Source organism: Sceloporus occidentalis, unplaced genomic scaffold (assembly GCF_023333645.1).
Source record: "Sceloporus occidentalis isolate IW3139 unplaced genomic scaffold, rSceOcc1.0.p SCAF_55, whole genome shotgun sequence".
NCBI lineage: Eukaryota > Metazoa > Chordata > Lepidosauria > Squamata > Phrynosomatidae > Sceloporus > Sceloporus occidentalis.
Window position 1 is genome coordinate 1,499,449 of NW_028317035.1, and position 20,450 is coordinate 1,519,898.

Sequence of the window (20,450 nt, forward strand, 5' to 3'; positions counted from 1 at the left end):
TGTAGGCTTCCATGCCTACAGGAATCATCAAAGGGCTTGTGGGGGCTCGTTTTTGCTGTTGCTGGTCTGCCTGGGCTTCCAGGCAGACCACCAGCAGCAGAGCCCCGTACAAAACGGGAATTAACCCCTAAATGCCGCGATCGCGGCATTGAAGGGGTTAACGCTGCACTGTCGCTCTCATGGAGCGATCAGGCAGCAGGGGGGTGTTGGGTCAGGTCCCCACACTTGTGTGGGGAACCAATCAACACACAACCCCCTTCCCTGAAGCTGCCTGTGGCAGCTGATAACACGATTGCTGGTTTTGCAGCAACCGCGGTTTCAGCCTACAGGATCACTCCGTGGGAGTGATCTCAGGCTCGGGCTCGGAGTAGCTGTGCTGTCTGCCCAGACTCCTGGGCAGACAGCAGCAGCAGGGCCCCCGTGTGGTTACTCAGCCTCTTACATCCACATTTTTTTATGGATGTAAGAGGCTGACAAAACCTAGGCGCCTGGGATTTGTCGAGCCCTGAACTATGGTATCAAAAGAAAGCCGTGTCTCTCCTTGAAAAAATAATATATGGTTTACATGGGTACACTATTCACAGGAAAAGGGAATAATCATTGAACCAACATACCACAAAAATGGCAAAATTGCTCCGGGACTTGAGGTAACAAAAACCCCTGGGACTGAAGGAGTTAAAGTGAGAATACTAAACAACTCAAAATTTACAAATAAACATTTGTAACATTCCAAAAAAAAATCAAAAAAAAAATATCAGTGAACAATATAGCCACCCTTCTTTTCAATAACAGCCTTCCATTCATGCAGTCTGTCAGTTCCTTGATCTGCCGACGATCAACTTTTTGTGCAACAGCAACCACAGCCTCCCAGACAATGTTCAGAGATGCGTGCCGTTTTCCTTCAGCGTAAATCTACCGTTTAAGAAGGGCCCACAAGTTCTCAATGGGGTTTAGGTCAGGTGAGGAAGAGGGGCATGTCATTATTTTTCATCTTTAAGGCCTTTACTGGCTAGCCACGTGGTGGAGTACTTGCGATGGAGCATTGTCATGCAAAGAAATCACGGTCTTCTTGAAAGATGCAGACCTTTTCCTGTATCACCGCTTGAAGAAAGTCTTCTAAAAACTGGCAGTAGGTTTGGGAGTTGAGTTTGAGTCCATCTTCCCATTGAAAAGATCCAACTATCTCATCTTTGATAATACCAGCCAATGCCAGTACCCCTCCTCCACCTTGCTGGCATCTGAGACGAAGTGGAGCACTGTGCCCGTTACCGATCCAGCCACAGGCCCATCCACCTGGAATGTCAAGAGTCACTCTTATCTCAGCAGTCGATAAAGCCTTCAGATATTTCTTGTCCCAGTTTTGACCATTCAACTTGTGTGTCTTCTTCAGTGGTGGTCGTGTTTCAGCCTTCCCTACCGTGGCCATGTCTCTGAGCACTTAACACCTTGTACTTCTGGACACTCCAGGTAGAGTGCAGTTCTGGAATATGACAGATATGACAAAGGGTTCCTGGTGGCTTCATGTTTGATTCTTCTCAAATCTCTGCCAGTTAATTTGCATCTTTTATTCTCAACAGTTGTCTTGCGACCCTGTTAACTATTTGCAACAAAATGTTTGATGGTTCTATGATCGCGCCCCAATATCTTAGCAATTTCAAAAGCGCTGCATCCATCTGAAAGACTTTTTACAATTTTTGACTTTTCAGGGTCAGCTAAATCTCTTTCTCTGCCCATTTTGCCTGAGAAAATGAAGCTGCCTAATAATTATGCACACCTTGACATAGGGTGTTCATCTCCTTAGGCCACACTCTTCCTCATTACACAAACACACATCACCTGATATGCATAAATCCAATAAACCAAAAATTCAAGTTTATACAGCTAGGAAGTTGGAAAATATGCATGAAAACGATATGGTCAAATATCGTTAGGACGATGCTAATAATGTTATTTACCTCAAAACTTTTGCGCAAGGCATCAACCCCAAGGTAGAAGAGCATCTGCCATGTTTGCTCCTCTGCTCGCAGTTTCTGCCAAATACGATGCAGTCTTTCATAGAGGTGAATGCCTAGGCACGTTAAAACTTCTTCTTGAGCAATGTCTATTGTCTTGGCATGCCGTTCCCTACGTCTAAATAGAAAGGCAAAGGTAGGGAATTATTTCCGATGAATAGTTTTGTATTATGAATTTTAATAAGCTGCTTTTAAAATAAAACATTAAAAAGTACATAAAAAATGCCAATAGGCCTGGTTTACATTATTTTTTACATGCCAGTATGTCTCCTTTCCCCACTCTTACTATTTTGGCCTAAACTAATCAATAGCAACTTAATATGATTGAATAATTATGCAAATTATGAGAAAAGTAAGTTAATATAGTTTTGTACATGATATACACATTAAATACAAGCGTATTAAGGATTTTAATCTATAAACTATTATATGGGTTTGACTAACATAGTATATGTATAGAACTATAAAATGTAGGATTCGTGAAACCTACAAGAACCACATAAAATATTATTGTTTACAAGTTATGCAAATGGTGGCTTATTTCAGGTTTACAGGTGATGAGCAAAGACCCATGCAGCTCAACAAACAACTCTACAAGCATGGCACAATGAAATCAGGTTCCACATAATATATAGTGTACATACATATATACAAATCCAAAAGTTTATATTACTACGATCAGAAAATAAGAAAAGTGCTAGAAAGCCCACTCTAGCAAGTTACATACTCATACCCTCCGGCAAACTCTGGCTCAGCTCGACCCAAAAGATGTGCAATAAAGTCTGTCTCACAACACACATGAATATGCCGTTCATGTGGACAGCAGCGAAGACCTTCATACAGTGCAGCACAGTAGCCCTTTTCTTTACTACAATCCAGCTCCCCGATTAAAATGTTGTATGCCCGAAGCACTTTATTTTTGCAGTCTGTACAAAACCTGGAATAGAGGAAAGAAGAAATTGTTTTTTTAACAATGTCTCACATTTATGAATGATTTCAAAAGAAAACATGAAAATTGCTCTGGCCCTGTATCATTAACCCCTTAATGACAAAGCCTGTACATGTACAGGCTCAAAATGCATTGTTTTCAATGGGTTTAGGGACCGCCCATTGTCCTCAAGGGGTTAAAAGATATTCTTGTTTAAACACCTTTATCTCACTGATCTTAAAACCTACCTGTGCTTTCGAAGATAATTTTCTAGGGTTTCCAAAAGACAACTTGAATCAATTAAAACAACTTCGTCCCTGCATTCTTGGGACATGACCTCCCAAATGTCCATCCAGTTACCCCTGTAAGAAGAATGAATTGTAAAATTATAAATCATGGTTTTGTATATGTTAGTGATTAAGTAAATGTTTTCAATATATATATATAGCAATTTACATTGACCTGGATGCCTATATTGTGTTTAATTTTGTACTTTTGAAAATTAACACTGTGTATGTGTGTAATATATATATATATATATATATAATTTTCTTACTGTTTTTCTATTATGTTTTGTTGCATATACATTTCACAATATGATGGATGGTTTGCATATCCCTTTATATTTGCATTTGGATTATGGTTCTGATGGTATATTTTTTTAATCAAGCAGTTTGTAAACAGTCAAAGTTTTGCTTGTACCCTCTAATTCCTATTTCGAGATGTCTTGTGACATCACATCACAAGTCATCATGGTGGATGCCATTAACATGATCACAAGATGAAGATGGACGATTGATAGCTAAGCTTAGATCATCTTTGAGAAAGGCATTGTGTCGAAACGTTGGGAGATCTCCACTGAACAGCTTTCCTGTACCTGCTTATTTTTCTGTTTCTTTGATATTTGGTACTTTGTCATTTTGTGCCAAAGTCAATTACAATGTATTATTTACTCAAACAGCTTAAGTGGCATCTTTGAACTTATTGAAAGCATCACTTCTTTCTGCAGTAGAACAAGTATGGTTAATATATGTGCTTACCGTTACTCTAATGGGGCTACAATTTTATTAGGTCTCCAAAATCTCAAGGCTTCACGGAAAATGCAAAAATCATAGATATTAGATATTAATACTGGTTTAAAGAAACATTTAAAGCTAAACAAACCTCTGTCCCCTAAATCAGCCTACCTGTGCCATTTCTGCCCCTGAACACTAACTTACTCACTAGTTACTCTAGTCATTCAATCACCCCCTAACTAACATTTATTCTAGGGCTGCAACTAACGAATATTTTAATAAATCGATTAGTTGGCCGATTATTTTTTCGATTAATCGATTAATCGGATAAAAAAAACAATATGCAAATTTTTTGTTTATTTAAAATAATTTAATGAACTGGATGTTAAAAAACAACTTAAAATTTACATTAACATTCTTATTTTGTTATGATGTAATAAAAAAAACAATATTTTCAAAGTACAAAAACCCAAACACAATATTTATGAAACAAAATAACCCCAAACATTCTTTAAAGAGGTGGACTATTACTGTTCAAGAAACTTTGCACCCAGCACTTTGCACCACCCCTGGCACTTTGCACCCGGCACTTTGCACCACCCCTGGCACTTTGCACCCGGCACTTTGCACCCGGCCCTGGCACTTTGCACCCAGAACTTTGCACCCAGCCCTGGCACTTTGCACCCAGCCCTGGCACTTTGCACTGTGCCCCTGCACCCAGTCTCCAACTCTGCCCTGCACCCAGCCCTGCCCCCACATTCTGCCCTGCCCCCACACTCACACCCTGCACCCACTCTGCTCTGCACCCACACTCACACTCTGCCCTGCACCCAGTCTCCAACTCTGCCCTGCACCCCCACTCTGCCCTGCACCCAGTCTCCTGCCCTGCCCCCACACTCACACCCTGCCCTGCATCCCCACCCCCACCCTGCACTCAGTCTCCTACCCTGGCCTGCCCCCCCACCCCCACTCTGCCCTGCATCCCCTGAAACCCCACCCCCGCGAATCGCTCTGTGCGAACGGAGCCACTCGCACAGAGCGAACCGCAACTAAAAGAAGGCGCGTGTAGCGGAAGCGGGGAACGCTCGCGGAGGTAAGTAAAAGGAGCCGAGTGCTCCAACAACGAATCGATCACTCGATTAATCGATAACGGAAATCGTCGACAACGATTTCCGTTATCGATTATTATCGATTCGTTGTTTCAGCCCTAATTTATTCACTCATCCATTCACTCTCCCGCAGCCCCTTACCTCTCTTGCAGATTTCACTGGTCCGGGGCCGGCCAAGCATCACTGGAGCGGCGTGCAGATGTCTATGCAGCCAAACTTACTGCTGTGGCGCCCACAGAGAGGAAACTCTAGTCCCACCCACGTTCCTGCTCTACCTGCGTGGGAAGTTTCCTCATACAGTGCGCGGGCACTACAGCAGTAAGCTGCGTGTTTGCGTTAGGCGGCCATTAGGCCACCGGGCAGCCCCTTGAGTTGCACTCAGGGTGGACAGCCCCCTCCCCCTTTAGGTACACTACTGCTTGGTCAAAAGTGCTGGCTGCCTGCTACACTTAGCAGCCCATAGCAGGGCTGGCCTAGACGCTTTTCTTTTGTTTAACCACCTCACAAGTAGGGCTGCAACAACGAATCGATAAAATCGATAATAATCGATTATGAAAATCGTTGTCAACGATTTTCATAATCGATTAGTTGAATCGATTTTTATCGATTTATAAAATTATGTTTTTCAGAGCAAACGCTCTGAAAAACTCCCGTCCTTCTATAATCCGATCTCAAATAGAGATCGGATTATAACTCTAGAATCCAGACCCCCCGCAGAGCTGCAGGAGACCTGGATCCTCTCTGCCACCCGGTGAGGGTCTGTGCAAAACGCGCAGACATCCTCCGCTTCTCCCCTTCCGCTTCTCCCCTCCACTTCCGCCGGGGCTTCTATTACTGAACCCGGCGTCACGTGACCTTCCGGTGCGGCTTCCATCATGGAAGCCCCAACGGAAGCGGAGGGGAGAAGCGGCTGTCTGCGCGCATCACACAGACCCCTACCGGCTGCCGGAGAGGATCCAGGTCCCGCTGCAGCGCCTGCTGGGGATTTGGATTTTAGTGCGCGATGTGCACTGTGTACTGCCACTTCCACCTGCCCCACCAGGGGTTAATATATCAACAGAAGAAAAACAGGACAAGTAAGCAGCACTGGGTAAGTATTATCTTTATTTTTATGCTCATTTGCCCTGTGTTTCTTCTGTTGATATATTAACCCCTGGTGGGGCAGGTAGAATTTTTGCGGGATCTATTAATTATGTGCATTTGGTTTTTTTTATGTCTAGAATATTTGATTTATTGTCCATATATTTATATATATTTATATTGTATTGTGTATTTTTTTTGTCTATATTTAATAAATATAAATATAAAAAAACAATTTTAGTGATGTCAGTTTTTCTTATATCGGGGGGGCATAAGACATATCAGGGGGCACAGTGGCATAAAGGGGCTATAAGGCATAGGGGGGACAGTGGCATAAAGGGGCTATAAGGTGTATCAGGGGGGACAGTGGCATAAAGGGGCTATAAGGCGTATCAGGGGGCACAGTGGCATGAAGGCGCTATAAGGCATATCAGGGGGCACAGTGGCATCTCAGTGGCATATAGGGGTAAAAGGCATATCGGGCATGGTGGCATATCAAGGGTAAAGGCATATAGGGGGCTATAAGGCATATCAGGAGGGCACAGTGGCATATCGGGGCACTGTGGCATATATATGGGGCTATAAGGCATATCAGGGGACAAAGTGGCATATCAGTGGCATATAGGGGGCTATAAGGCATATCAGGAGGGGTATAATGCATATCAGGGGGCACAGTGGCATATAGGAGGTATCCCCTTATACCTCCTATATGCCACTCTGTCCCCTGATATGCCTTATACCCCTCCTGATATGCATTTCTGGGACAGAGAGGCAAGCTGGGGGTGAGATGTGCATAACTGGGCAAAAATAGTTTACATGAATATTTACTAGTAAAGCTTTTTTTGGTATTTTTTGAGTTCTTGTTAAAATATAGCTTTAATTATTATTATTATTTTTTTTTTTTACCCGATTAATCGAAAAAATAATCGGCCAACTAATCGATTATGAAAATAATCGTTAGTTGCAGCCCTACTCACAAGAGTTGCAATTTTGGAGACGCTCTGACCCAGTTGTCTAGCCATCACAATTTGGCCCTTTTAAATCACTCCTTACGTTTTTCCTGCTTCTAACACATCAACTTTGAGGACGAAATGTTCACTTGCTGCCTAATAAATCCCATCCATTGACAGGTGCCATGATAAGATTATCAGTGTTATTCACTTCATCTGCCAGTGGTCATACTGTGACCTATGTATATGTGCATTATGCTTTCATGCATAATTAACATCAATGCAAGGTGGACCATGTATTTGGTAGCAATGGTGTTTCCAGAAGGTAAAGAACTATCTTACCTAAACAAAGTGTGGATCTTTAACTGACAGTCTACCCCACAAGGTTTATGAAAATATGACTCTAGTGGTCTTTTAATTTACTGAACAACTAGCTTGTATTTCACACACTCCCTGCCTTCCTTCCCCTGGTAATAATGCAAGTGCTGTGCATTTGTGCTTGTGTAGATACTTGGTGTTCTACTTCACTGCCATGTGGAGATAAGCTCGCTATAAATGACTAACAATTTGATTAATGAACATAAAATTGTCATAACTGCCCCATTAAGAGCTATTTTGAATTATGGCAAATCATTTTTATAAACCTGTCATATATGTTGTAGGAAATTGTTTTCTCCAATACAATACATACCCCAAAGGCTTTGGTTTGTGTGTATCCAGAGAATGTAGTTGACACCTCTTGTTCTTCTTGCTTTTTGGAATTGCATCTATCATATTACTCAGCTTAGTCCTGGAAAAAAAAACAAAATATTTTTTAAGGAACTATAAGGTTCCATGCTAAAGGTTACCTGAACTAATTTAAAATAGAAACTTACCCACGCACATAAAACAGAGTGTACAATTTTGTTGCATCGGTCATACAACTGTGTGACAATGTGAGGACTCCCTTAGCACCCACTGAAAGTGGGTCTAGGGCTGGGTTTCCAGATTCCACAAGCTGGGTGAAAAGGCGTTCCACACTTCGTCTGCAGCCGACACATGGAACCAGCTGAGAAAGAGCATTGAAAACCTCGCGTGATGTCACCATCATGGCAATCGTCAGATCTTGCTCCTTCAACATGCTGTGGCGCTACAAGTATGGAAATAAAACAATTACAATCAAAAATATTAGACTCCTCTAACTGTATAATCAAGAATTGTGTTCGCTATTATGATGTTCAAACACTGACAGTTTTTATATCAAGCCCTTAATGACAAGACTGTTTCTTACTCGTAGAACATTGCGGGACAATGGCTCTTTTCAAATGTTTCGGTGTTGCTGTAATTTTCTTCTCTCATTTTGTGCTCCTACACATTATATATTGTTTTTTTCAGGACAAAACAGGCGTTCTTTAGATACCATTATTTTTATCATATCTAATTTACTATATAAAAAAAAAAATATATATATATATATATATATATATATGTGAGTTTTTGTTGTACTTTTTCTCACTTTAAAAAAAAAAAAAAAACTTTTACTCATCTGCAAAAACTAATGAAAACACTAAACAGATTCTACTATTTGTCCTTAGTTTAGAAATAACCAACATTTTTATGTTTTTTTGCTTATTTCTGCACGTTACGGGGCGATAAGTACCAGTAACGGTTTGCTATTTCAAAACCATTTTTTTTTTCTCCCCACCCATGTTGTACTCCAGGTATACATTCTCCGCTCCTGGTATATGTCACTGCCAAACAACACCCCAATATGTGTTCAGTAACATCTCCTGAGCACAGTGATACCCCTCCATGCATGGGTTGGGTTATTTAGGAGGTAAAAGGCCACCCTTTGTGAGGTGTGTATTTTTTGCCATTTAGACATCTGGTCACTCTGTGCCCACGCCCAATATCTGGGACATCTTTGAAGCCGGCCAATTCAACTTACCCCATCAAATCATAATTTTTTTTTAAACTAGGTACCCTATGGGCATTTATAACGCCAATATTTAACTCTTTCAATGCAGGAACTTTTGTGAAGATACAGAATTGCAGGACTTGCTTATAAACAACATATATCTATCTATATACATACACACTTTTTTGGGGGACAGTGGGGAAATATTTTTACATGTTAGAATTTTTTTATTTTTTTTTTAAAACATGGTTGGATGAGTTCTGTGTGGAGCAATCTGAGTGACCTGCAAAGAGCCCTCACTTTAACCCCACTGAAGACCTTTGGGATTAATTGGAACAAAGATTGTGAGCCAGCCTTCTCATGCCCGACCACACAAACGCCCTTTTGGATGAACGGGCACAAATTCCTAGAGATACACCTCAAAATCTTGCTCAAAACTAATGCTCATGATTTTTCAATAGGTCGTCCAAGAAACTCATATAGTGGTCATATATATATATATATATATATATATATATATATATATCTCATAGGTACAGTAAACACAAAATAGGAAATTCATGTTAAACAATTAATCACAAATATATTTGTTTAAAATGCTCTTTTTGTGAAAGGATAAAAGACCACCACATTGTATTTCTTTCTGTTGTGCTCAGTGTTTTTTGTAAACATAGAGATCACCTCCTTGCATGTGACATATGTAATGCATACACTCATCCACTATAAACAGTTTGAAGTCTTACCTGAATAAATTGCTTGAGTTGTAATGTGTCTATTTGCTGTTTGTCAAGGCTTAACATGTTATCTGAAAATTCCATCACCATCTAAACAAATTTAAAAGAGAAAGGAAAAAAAATTAAACACGCATTACAGCTATACTGTCGTAAATAAGAATATATCCAATATATAATATTAATTCTATAAACTTCAATGGTGTCGCTGGAATGCCTCGATCAGGAGGCATCCAGCGACACCAAACACTTACCTCTTGATGGACTGTGACCGCTCCGGAGAGCGGTCACAGCCGCAGCTGCACGCAGTCTTCACCATCCGCAAGATGGCGGCGGTCCGGGAAAAAAATAATAAAGTTGAAAAAGTTCGCTAGACAGTCTCCTGACCTTCTAGAGAACTCTGGCTCCACTTGCTGGTTGAATACAGGTACTGCATTCAACCATACAAGTCAATGGAGGCCAGCTTTCTAATCACTATGTGATTAGTAAAATATTTAAAAAAAAAAGAAAAAAAATGTAAAAAAAAAGAAAAAAAGACATGGTAACATTTAAAAATTATTATGCTTTAGAGGAACTATCCAGTTCCAGCAAAATGTAAAAAAAAAGTCCAAAAAGAGTAAAATAAATAAAAAAATAAAGTTTATTATTATGAGCAAGTGCTAAAATTAGCGCTGTATCTTCCCAAAAATCCTGACGTGGAAAAATTTAAATAAAAGCATTTCAAATACCCAAGGGGTGTCTAATTTAAAAAAATGAATGGTTTGATGGGGTAAATTGGAGTGGCCGGGCTCAAAGATAGGGCATAGGCACAGACTGACCGAAATGGGGAAAAAAAAAAAGCGCACTTCCAAAATGTGGCATTTTAACCTCAAACACCAGACAAACCCATACATGTGGGGTATGAATGAACTCGGGAGATGTTCCTGAACACATATTAGGGTGTTGTTTGATAGTGACGTATACCTGGAGCTATAAATGTATACCCAAAGTACAATTTGTGTAAAAAAAAAATACCAAAAAAATACTAACACAAAGTGTGGCAAAGGCTGGTGGTAGAATCTTATGCATGGAAAGGGTTAAAATACTAGCATTTGAAATACCTTGGGGTGTCTAGTTTTCAAAAATATATGGTTTTATGAGGTAAATTGTAGTGGCCAGGCTCAAAGATAGGGCATAGGCACAGACTGACCAAAATAGGGGGAAAAAAGCGCACTTCCCAAATGTGGCCTTTTAACCCCAAACAGCAGTCAAACCCATGCATGGGTGGTATCACTGTACTCGAGAGATGTTATTGAACACATATTAGGGTGTTGTTTGATAGTGACGTATACCTGGAGCTATAAATGTATACCCAAAGTACAATTTGTGTAAAAAAAAATACCAAAAAAATACTAACACAAAGTGTGGCAAAGGCTGGTGGTAGAATCTTATGCATGGAAAGGGTTAAAATACTAGCATTTGAAATACCTTGGGGTGTCTAGTTTTCAAAAATATATGATTTGATGGGGTAAATTGCATTGGCCGGCTTCAAAGATACCCGAAATGGCACATGGGGGGAAGAATTACCAGATTTGGAAAAAATGGTTTTGAAATAGCAAAACGCTACCTGTACTTAATGCTCCATAACGTGCAGAAAAAAGCAAAAAAACATAAAAACATTGGGTATTTCTAAACTCAGGACAAATAGTAGAATATATTTAGTAGGTTTTTTCATTAGCTTTTTTGGATGAGTAAAAGATTTTTGGGGTAAAAGTCAGAAAATGTGGGTTTTTTTTACATTTTTCATCATATTTTATTATTTTTTTTATGGGAAATTAGATAATTAAAACAATGGTATCTGAAGAAAGCCCTTCTTGTCCTGAAAAAAACAACATATAATTTGTGTGGGTTCACTAAATGAGTGAAGAGAAAATTACATCTAAACACGAACACCGCAAAAGTATTAAAACAGCCTCGGTCCCAATGGTACAATAGGTAAAACACAGCCTGGTCCTTAAGGGGTTAATAAAGACTCATTCCATTGTTTACTACAGGAGCCTGTGTGCTTGCCGGGCAAAAACCTGAATACTTTAGAAAATATATTTGAATCTGATAATAGTAATAAAAAAACATTTGGATGTTCCTCTTTAATGCGATAACAAAGCAAAAAAACAATTAATATACATTTTTTGTCAAGGTATTTTTTAAAAAGCTGTTCTTAAAGATGAAATATCTTGATGAGCAGTAGCGTGCTGTACACAGTAACAGATTAGCAGAGAAAATGTGGTTTTCTTTCATTTAAGTCCAAGAAACTTCCTTTAACTGGGTGATATAGCCCTATGCAAGCAGTGCTTTATAGTTTTAACTATATTAGTAATAAAACAATAATAAAAAAAAAATTTAAAAAATGTCGTCCGCTCCCTAATAATTTACCACAAATATGACAAGGAAGGAACCATGAAAAACAAACCAATTCCGGAGCAAACTCCATAGTGGAATGCTTACGCAGATTGCTTCACATTATACTACTTTAAAAGTAGCATCTGCATGTGAAGATATACACTATGTAGAGAATGTTCGCCACTGTTTTTAACGTTGGAAGAATTCTCAGCTAGTTTATATCTTACCAGATGCATTAATTTATGTTGTAATGAATGTAAAGAAGCTGTATTCATTGGTCAGAGTTGTCCAGGACTGGTTTTAGGCCTCACCCATAGACTTTCTACTAAAAAAAAGGAGTTTTCTCAAACAGGTTCTGCAACTTTCTCATACCGGTTTATGTGGTAAAGCATAGTCTACACAGAGCTATAACTAGGCAAATGGTACTACACTTTCTGACTTGCCTTCCAAGAGCTCTTAAACGACCTACTGTTACATTTAAAGTGTTGGCAAACCACTAGTTCCTCGCTGAAGGATATCTCTTACAAGAGAAAAGTAAATTCATATTGAATCAAATTTTTTTGAAAAAGACGGGATGCAGCGAAATGAAAATTCTGAACCAAATTTTCAGGATTCACTTGGCGGAAACCGAAAATGCCCCCCCCCCCTCACAAAAATAACTCACCAAAATGGGACAAAAAAAATGCAGCAACAATATTAATATATATGATTGTTAACACTACAGCAATAACACTGCCATCATGCCCAGGCAATCAGTACATGCTAGAACCTGGGCATGATAGGAGTGTGATTTCAATAATAATATTACTTATATGATGTTAGCAGCAACTCCTATCATGCAAAGTCAGCCAGTACATGCTGGAATCTATGTATGCCTGGGCATGATTGCTGTTAATCATATAAATACTTTTTATTGCATTTTTTTTGTCCAATTTTGGTGTTACTTACTTTTAATAAAAATGGTTAACACCAAAAAAAAAAAGTATTTGTGTATATATACATATATAATAATGTCTAACAGCCATCACACTCCTATCATTCCCAGGCAGCCAGCACATGCTAGAACCTGGGCATGATAGGAGTGTGATTACAGGCTCCCTATGCCATACCATCCCCCCCACCACACACACATTTACAGATACATTCATTCCCTTAATCACACATACTTGCTCATACACCCTCCCCCACCCCTTTACCTGAACTGTAGATCTCAAATTCGCAGACTACTGCAGGGGCCCTGCTGCTTCCTCTTGAACACTTCTCTGGCCACGCCCCCAAGGGAAGAAGGAACGGAGCAGAGTCACGTGATGTGCATTCTAGGGCTGCAACAACTAATCGATAAAATCGATGATAATCGATAATGAAGTTCGTTGGCAACGAATTTCATTATCGATTAGTTGAATCGATTATCGATTATAAAATGAGGGTTTTTTCAGAGCAAATGCTCTGAAAAATACCCCTCGTGTTATAATCCGTTAGTGTGACTCACAGGAGTCACAGCAGCAGTTGCTACTTACAGTTCCTCCCTGCAGTCACTGCCGATTGGCCCGCCCACTTCCTTTTTCCAGTCCCTCCCTGCAATCGCTGCTGGAGGAAGAAAGGGGCGGAGCCAAACTGCCGATTGGCTCCGCCCATTTCTTTAGCATCGCCATGGCTGTGGCACTCATCTGAGTATAAAATTAATATTTGGGCTGCTGAAAGTTAGGGGAGGTGGGGGTTAATTTAGGGGCAGTTATAGTTAATGGGGTGTTTAGGGTTAACTTAGGGGCAGTTATAGTTAATGGGGTGTTTAGGGTTAACTTAGGGGCAGTTATAGTTAATGGGGTGTTTAGGATTAACTTAGGGGCAGCTATAGTTAATGGGGTGTTTAGGGTTAATTTAGGGGCAGTTATAGTTAATGGGGTGTTTAGGGTTAATTTAGGGGCAGTGGTGATTGATGGGGTGTTTAGGGTTAATTTAGGGGCAGTTATAGTTAATGGGTTAATTTAGGGGCAGTTGTGGTTGATGGGGTCTTCAGGGTTAATTTAGGGCAGTTTTGGTTAATGGGGTCTTCTCTTCAGGATTAATTTAATGCTGAGGACTGAGGGTTAATTTAATTTAATAAAGTTAACTTAAGGTGCAGTTAGAGGTAAAGGGGGGGGCAAACTGAGGGGAATCTAAATCCTGGGGGCAGTGAAGATTAATCCTGTATTTATTTATAAAAGTCTTGTGTCTGTGAACGAGTCTGCAAATCCTATGAGTGCACTATGGCATATCAGGGGGGTATACGGCATACCTGAGGAGGACGGAGTGACATATCTGGGGGTATAAGGCATATGTGGGGAGGGCAGTGTGGCATGTCGGGGAGGGCAGTGTGGCAAGCCTGGGCTCAAATATGCATAACTGGGGGGCAGGTTGGGGAAATAAAAACAAGAAAAAAAATTTATTCTGCCGTTTGTTTTTAACATCCTATGTTACTTTATTAAATAATTTAAAATAAATGAAAAATTTAAATTTTTTTATCCGATTAATCGAAAAAATAATCGGCCAACTAATCGATTATGAAAATAATCGTTAGTTGCAGCCCTAGTGCATTCACATGACTCTGCTGGGTTCCTGCTTTTCCTGGCCGAGAGGCTGCTCGCACACTGTGCGACCAACGCGCGGGTAAGCAGCCCAGCCCACGTGGACGATTTTTTTTTTATTTCGGCATTTTGCCGATAATGCATTTTGTGGCCGATATATTTCGGCCACCGATATGTCGGTGCATCCCTAGAAAACTTTTATTTCAATCTGTGCTATTAACTAAAATGATATCACATTGTTGGGTGCAGGTAGTTTGAGTAGTGTATTTTCCCAAACCAAGGGAATGAATGAAACATGTCAACAAACTGACTTCACTGTGGCAATGTGAATGGGCAACAAGGCAAGTTCATCATGCAGCAAAGACTAAGCTTTCCCTGCATAAAGCATAATCGATGTAGGAAGATTGTAAAGTCATCTCACGTAATTTACTATATTTTAAAGGAAGGTAAAGTCAGGGCCGGCCCGACAATTAAGCCGAGTGGGGCAACCACTTTGCCGCTTTTTTTTTTTAAGCGAAAGAGAGAGAGAAAGGGGCACCGAGTGGTTTTCGCTTACCAAGCTATCAGTACAGCGCCCTTCTCTCTCTTCTGCGGCGAGTCTCCATGTTCTCGGTGCCGGCTTGTAATGCTGAGTGCCGGAAGATTACCTCATTTCCGGCGCTCAGCATTACAAGCCGGCACCGAGACCGAACAGGAGACTCGCCGCAGGACTGCTTTAAGGTACGTACAGGGGGGGGTGTAAGGGTAGATAATAGGGAGGGAGGAAGGGTAGATAATGTGGAGGGGGGCGGCAGGGACGGAGGGAGAGGAAGGGTAGATAAGGGGGGGGGGTATTTTAAAATTCGCCCCAGGCGGCATTTTGTCTTGGGCCGGCCCTGGGTAAAGTCAACCCTTGCTTGAGAAGCTGACCAATGATGGCTCTTCATGATGCAGAAGTAAGCGAGCTAAAACATGAACAGGCTATCTGAGAGTAAATATTTTAATGGTTTACCATATTTTTATTTCTGGAAGTTAAGAATTGGAGTGTTTGTTACTTCCTTGGTCAGATACACTTGGATATTATTTCTGTATGGCAATTCACTTATAGAACACATCCACACCAAAGGAATCAGGTGGAGCTACCAAATGATCAATTGGCACAACAGTTTTAAGTAGTACCTTAGATGTGTATTCATTTTACAGGGATTTTTCCCGGGAAGCTGAAGAAGGACCAACATCATTGAACATTTCCCGCAAGAATGACTTTAAATTAACTATGCACAACTAACAGTCAGACAACCTCCCTAATGTCAGCCTTAGTAATATAGAATTATGAAACATTCACCTCACCTGAAAGCGTCTATGTACATGTATACATATCAGCATTACATAGAAAAGTCACCAACAGTATCACCTCTAACACAACGCATTGCAGGATTTGACAGGCACTGTTGTAACATTACAGGAGTGAGTCTAGAGTGTAAGCTTGTTTCTTTCAGTCGCATTATTATTATTTATTGTTTTATATAGCGCCATCAAATTCCGTAGCGCTGTGGGGTTATGTTATTTACTACTCATGTTTACCTACAGTACTGCAGAATATGATGGGGCTACATAAAAATAATAAGCTGCACAAACATTCACCATCAATCCATACAGCACTGAAGACATTACTCGGTTATTTCACGCACAGACATCTCAGAATCTCTGTTGGACAACCACCACTATGGATCAAGTCTCATCACTGTCAATGGACCCTGTATAAGAAGCCTGGCCAACCGCGATTGTTTATACCCATGAGCGTAAACGTTATTTACATAATTGGGACAACAACTATGCAAATCAAACTTACAGGATGTGACCACTGGTTTATTTGCAGGTGGTCTAGTCAGTTTCATTTTGGCATTCTGCTTTGGCAGCAAGTGCAAGTATCATTTTATAATTTCAATCTTGGGAAAGGTGAAATTCCCACAAAATAAAGATGTTGTATTCTTCATTCTAATAATATAACAGAAAACCACCCTCAGAAGTGTGATATATATATATATATATATATATATATATAAAATAAAATATATATATATTTTATATAGTCACTTAAGAGAAAATGGGACCTACAAAAACTCTTCACTTACTATCTAGGTGGGTCAAATAAAATGCATAAAACAAGCGTAATATTTGACCCATCTAGAAATTGAGTAACAATTAACACCAACAACAATGGCAGCCTTATGAGATAAAGTCAGGTTTTCGTCGATGCCACCCTACAGAATTGTATGCAGCACTGTATTTTATGCTCAAGGAGAAATATATATATTCCATGGACTTCCCCCTCACTTTGACACTAAACTCATACCTGCCTCCAGTGATTTACTTTCAGTGCATAGAAGGTTACATGGCATGTGAATGTGTAGCAATACAAATAAATTCAGATTAAATATGTAAACATAAGATATGTTAAAATGGAAATGCACATGAAAAAAATACATACGCACTTGCTGAGAAGTAAATTAACAGACGTATATCGGTCTATGGTTACCCTACCAGCACCTTGTTGACATTTTGAACACAGTAATCAGCAAACCGATATACTCTCCTTCCGTTAAGCCTCCTCGCCGCGTGAATTTTATCCGTCGAGCAGGGCTGCTACGGGCCTGGTTGCAAGACCGAGGCGAAGGCCTTGCATTTCCAACCTGCCCTCTGATCAAGAAGCCTCTGTGCTGATCTGACGTCCCCTCCTCTTTCCTCATACGTTTTGGACATAGCACAACTTTGCACGGAGAAGCGAGCACTCACCGTCAGAGTATCGTCGATGTACAGAGGTATCTGCCTCATGTCGAAAGGAAATTCTTCCTCCCCGTCTCTGCAAACTGCTACTAGACGCGCCATATCTGCTCCTGCCACTTCTCTCAGCTTCTGCCTGAAACACAGCAGCGCACACAGTGTCGTAAACAGCAGGCAAATCCTCCACCCTCTGTCTTCTCCCACAGTCTAGAATTTCAGCCCGGCAGATTCCTTTCTAGCTCCTCGCCATATACGGACCTAGGAGAGCTGGTCAGGCTTCACCAAATATAATCCGATTAAACATAGGTAACAACGGCATATCGTTATTTTTTTCTGTCCCTTAAACAGTGTAACATTTGTCACGTACTCACATACGAATCAGCAGCAGCAACCTAGTCGTAGCTTCGTTCTTGTTTTTTTTTTTATTTGAAAAACTTTATTAACGCCCTCTGAGACACAGACAGAAAGTTCCAGTACAGGCAACACATACTGGCATATCTGCACCACGTCACTGCTTCTATACGTGATACATAAGCGCATAAAGTTTCTGAAAAAATAATTTTCTAATGCGTACTTACTTTCAGATATGAATAATAAATTGTGATAATTTATACAACAGCCATTGACACAACCAGTAGGACCGTGCTCTCACCATCTACTCAGTTCCGTAGCAGATATAATCCTTTACTACGCAGCTGCACACTTCTGATTGATAGCAAGTGGATTTTAGGTCTGATTTTCATTCTCAGTCCACCTTGTTTAGGGCAAACTGTGCATTCCCTCACATGGTATAAAGGTAAAAAAACCCCAAAAAACTCATCAACTCCAAACCAAATTGTATAAACAATGAAAATTTAAGAAAAAAATCTGACCCTCAATAAATGATTTCAAATCTGTAAACAAATTGCACACTAGCCCATGCAGGTGACAATAAATAATATAACAAAAGTCTTGCACACATAAAAAAGGGATTATCCCATAATTCTGCCAGTAATACAAAATATAGTAATATATAAAATGTAGTTTGTCTTTTTTATGACCACTACTCTGAACTGTCTCGATGTCATGACTGATGGGTATTGTAATCCTAAAATGCCCATCAGTCTAATTTTTCAATAAATATATTTAAATAACTAAGTATGTCCTTTTGTGTTTAGTTTTCTTATTTTTTTTATTTTGTAGAACACGGTTTTAGAGTGGGGGGGGCTTGTGATGTTTAACACCTTCGTGAAAAAAATGACTGTTTCTAACTTTTAGTTGAAAAATCTTTTACTCATCTATAAAAGGTAATGAAAAAACCTGCTAAATAGATTCTACTATTTGTCCTGAGTTTAGAAATACCCAATGTTTTTATGTTTTTTTGCTTTTTTCTACACATTATGGGGCAAAAAGTACAGGTAGCGTTTTGCTATTTCAAAGCCATTTTTTCCAAATCTGATAATTCTTCCCCTCATGTGCCATTTCGGGTATCTTTGAAGCCGGCCAATGCAATTTACCCCATCAAGTCATATATTTTTGAAAACTAGACAGCCCAGGGTATTCCAAATGCTAGTATTTTAACCCTTTTCAAGCACTAATTCTACCATCAGCCTTTGTCAAACTTTATGGTAGTAATTTTTTTTGCATTTGTTTTTTCACACACATTTTACTTTAGTTATGAATAAACAGGTTCTGGTATATGTCACTATCATAAAACACCCCAATATGTGTTTAGCAACATCTCCTGAGTACAGCGATACCTCACATGAATGATTTTGCCTGGCTGTTTGGGGGCAAAAGGGCCACATTTGGGGCATGCGCATTTTTCAATGTTGAACTTTGGCATTTGGGGATCCACTGCCCATGCCCTATTTGGTACATCTTTGAGCCGGGCCATTTCAGTGTGCCCAATAAAGCCATATATTTTTGAAAACTAGACACCCCAGGGTATTTCAAATGCTAGTATTTTAACTCTTTCCATGCACCATATCTACCACCAGCCTTTGTCAAACTTTGTGGTAGTCATTTTTTTGCATGTTTTTCCACACACATTTTACTTCAGGTATGAATTAAAAGGTTCTGGTATATGTCACTATCACAAAACACCCCAATATGTGTTCAGCAACATCTCCTGAGTACAGCGATACCTCACATGAATGATTTTGCCTGGCTGTTTGGGGGCAAAAGGGCCACATTTGGGACATGCGCATTTTTCAATGTTGAACTTTGGCATTTGGGGATCCACTGCCCATGCCCTATTTGGTACATCTTTGAGCCGGGCCATTTTAGTATGGCCAATAAAGCCATATATTTTTGAAAACTAGACACCCCAGGGTATTTTAAATGTTGGTATTTTAACTCTTTGCATGCACACATTTTACCAGAATTTTTTCAAAGTTTGCAGTAGTATTTTTTTGTGTGTATTTTTCCCCCACACACCTATTTTATGCCGCTGTCACATGACACCCCAATATGTGTTCAGCAACATCTCCTGAGCGCAGTGATACCCCACATGCATGGGTTTGTCATTTTTTGGGGGAACTAAAAGGCCACATTTGGTACGCGTGCATTTTTCTAATTGGAAATTAGATGTGTGGCCATCCTTCCCCCCGTGTTATTTGGGACATTGTTGAACCCGGCCAATTCAATTTACCCCATCAAATCATACATTTTTTTAAAGTAGACACCCCATGGGCATTTAATATGGCAGTATTTTAACTCTTTCCATGGGAGAATTGTTTTAAGCTAATGTGCTAATTTTAGGACTTGACTCCTAAACGTTTTTAAAACGGGCGTCCGCCGCCATACAATGTATGGCGTTTGTTGACGCCCCGGGGAGGGGCCAGACATGGCCCCTGGTGCCGATCGTGGCGTTGCTGAATGCCTCGAGGTCGAGGCATTACAGCAACGCCGTTTGGGTGCAGAAAGCGAACGTAGATCGCGTTCTGCACCCGTTTAAAGGCGTGCCGGTTCTGGCACGTCATTTGTCATAATCGACTTGTTTTTCCATGCCGTGCCAGAACCGGCAATTGTCATTAAGGG

General features: G+C 40.2%; 1 protein-coding gene across 1 annotated transcript in view; it reads right to left on the minus strand.

Moving 5' to 3' along the window:
• LOC149287892 (gametogenetin-binding protein 2-like) overlaps positions 1–17,534 on the minus strand; it is a 41,185-nt gene extending 23,651 nt beyond the window's left edge. The window contains exons 1-7 of the mRNA XM_089492263.1: positions 17,442–17,534; positions 9,736–9,816; positions 7,971–8,224; positions 7,787–7,885; positions 3,189–3,302; positions 2,740–2,949; positions 1,956–2,130 (exon numbers count right to left, since the gene is read on the minus strand). Of these exons, the coding sequence (XP_089348389.1) occupies positions 1,956–2,130; positions 2,740–2,949; positions 3,189–3,302; positions 7,787–7,885; positions 7,971–8,224; positions 9,736–9,816; positions 17,442–17,534 (1,026 nt within the window). The remainder of the gene's footprint in view (positions 1–1,955; positions 2,131–2,739; positions 2,950–3,188; positions 3,303–7,786; positions 7,886–7,970; positions 8,225–9,735; positions 9,817–17,441) is intronic.
• Positions 17,535–20,450: the final 2,916 nt, after the last annotated feature.